The sequence below is a fragment of the Macrobrachium nipponense genome, chromosome 6, assembly GCF_015104395.2.
Source record: "Macrobrachium nipponense isolate FS-2020 chromosome 6, ASM1510439v2, whole genome shotgun sequence".
Lineage (NCBI taxonomy): Eukaryota > Metazoa > Arthropoda > Malacostraca > Decapoda > Palaemonidae > Macrobrachium > Macrobrachium nipponense.
In genome coordinates, this window is record NC_061108.1 from 109,109,679 (window position 1) to 109,112,178 (window position 2,500).

The 2,500-nt window shown below is 31.8% G+C and overlaps 1 protein-coding gene across 1 annotated transcript in view; it reads left to right on the forward strand.

Moving 5' to 3' along the window:
• Positions 1-2,500, forward strand: part of LOC135216874 (nephrin-like) — a 203,048-nt gene that overhangs the window by 144,992 nt on the left and 55,556 nt on the right. The window contains 1 exon segment of the mRNA XM_064252388.1: positions 784-1,167. Coding sequence (XP_064108458.1) covers positions 784-1,167 — 384 coding nt within the window.

Here is a 2,500-nt window from a genome sequence, read left to right on the forward strand (position 1 = left end):
ATAAAAATCAAACTCGCTAATTCTGCCATTCTTTTTAACAGTATTTGCCTAAAAGAGGGTCTTCTACCAAATATTATTTATTATTATTATATTATTATTATTATTATTATTATTATTATTATATATTTTTCTATTATATTATTATTATTTTTAATTAATTTGTTTCTCTGTATTCGCTCCTAGCCCTTTCACTGTTATTCTGTGTTTCTGTTTTTACTCTGTTTTTATTCTTAATTTATTAAAAGGTTTTTAATTTTGGTGTTGGTAAACATTGTGTGTATCTTACTTATACGCAATTGATGTGTAATCGTTTCAGCCTGGAAAATGTATCAAGCTGATACGAAACGTCGGCGCTAATAAATGGATGGAATGACAGAACGCGTCTCCCTACTCCAATATGTCTATCCCTGAGTAATTGCTCCTGTCTCCATACTTGTATGTATATATATATTTATATATATAGATATATATATATATATATATATATATAAATATTAATATGTATATATATTTATATATATATATATATTTATCTATATATATAATATATATATTATATATATGTATATATAGTATATATATATATATATATATATATATATATATATATATATATATATATATATACGCAAAAATGTAATTTTTCTTTAATGAAATCTATACCAGTCGAAGGAATAGACCCCGATAACCATATCAGAAGTGGCATTATCCATGCCATAAAATAAAGCATATATTATATTATACATATAAATAATAATCCTTTACTTCTCTTCCAACGCCCAGGTTGGCCTCGGCCCCGAGTGCTGTGGTACCAAGATGGCCGCCTCATCGACGATCAGATGGACGAAGATCCGGAGGAGGCGGCCAATATCGTGGAGGAAGCGAGCGCGCATTCCAAGCCCTTAGCGATCTCCAATACATTTCTCCAGGGACCTCCTCCCACCAGGAGACCGATGCGAGTTTCCAGGAACATTGACCTCCAGCCCCCCAAAAATAGGATCCTGAAGGGGACCAAAAAACACCCGAATACGGCCAACTTCTCGGTGCAGAATACCCTCACTCTGGGACCGTTCACGCGAGCCGATCTAAAAAAGTTGGTCACTTGCGAATCCACCAATACCAATTTGACGTCGGCCGAGAGCGCCCCGGTGATGATTGACATGAACTGTGAGTATTCCGCTTTTGGCATTTTATTCCTTTGACTTGTTTGTGGGTGTGTATGTGGAATTTATTAGGTATACCACTTATAGTATGTGGGAATCCCAAAACACAACTGATCTGTTAAGGGAAAACTACTGGTCCTGTTGGAAGACACCAAACTATAATATGGTGAATTAAACACGCACTCACATATATATTCACCTTATATTATATATATATATATATAATATATATATATATATATATATATATAGATATATATCTATATAAATGCGTATGTATATCACTTACATACATATACACACTATAGTGTGTGTATATATATATATATATATATATATATATATATATATATATATATATATATATATATATATAATATCAAATGTCACTGTAATCCCAATTCCAATATAATATTTGCTATTTTTTTTCATTCCATAGAATTGACTTAATTATGCTCATATCATCTGACCATTCCCCCAACTAACGAAACTTCGAAAAATCTAATGAATTATCACTACCAACGACTTTTGTATAGACATAAACAATTGGATACATTTTTTAACTTTAGGCCAAATTAATTATATTTTCTTACACGAATGCTTCCCATGAAAAATAATCATGAAATGTTGAAACGATAAATCATATTAAAACAATGGCTGGCCTAGAGACAGAGCTCCGAAAAAAAAGATACTATTCAAAATCCCAATGTTCTATGTTGGTAAGTCCTCTTGTCTGTTCATTCTTGCAAACTCATGTGAGTCAAAACGAGAGATTCCAGATAATTCCTTTGATCGGTTTTCTTTTTACGAAACAATACATCATTTATATTCTCATCCCAAGCAACACCGCAAAGATCCTCAATAAAAAATTCCAGTTGTTGAATACGAACCTCAAATTTCAATCGCTGATAGTTAACGAGATTTTCGTATCACAAAGGCATACTTTTTTTTACAAATTTTTGTGATTCAGTGCTAAAATGACTTTCTTATCTCTTCATAGACTCGATTTATTTTATTTTATATTTTCATTTGTGAACAGAATCAATACATCTTTGAATAAGTGTGTCCTCGGCATTCATCACGATCAAAGTTCTTTCAAAAAGAAACAGTTCAAACCAAAGTGAACCAATACAGTCGCGAGAATAGAAGCAAGGTTAGGATTAATCCTCTGTGACTATAGAAATCTGACGTCTTTCTGCTCATTGCGTCCAAACATTTGAGTTGACTTTTAATTTTGGATAAACCTCTCTTCTATTTCATTTCATATCAAAGGGGAATTTTTTTCCTGTGCTTGAATCTAAAGGATCTGTTCCAGTTAATCGTTTTATGTACATTGG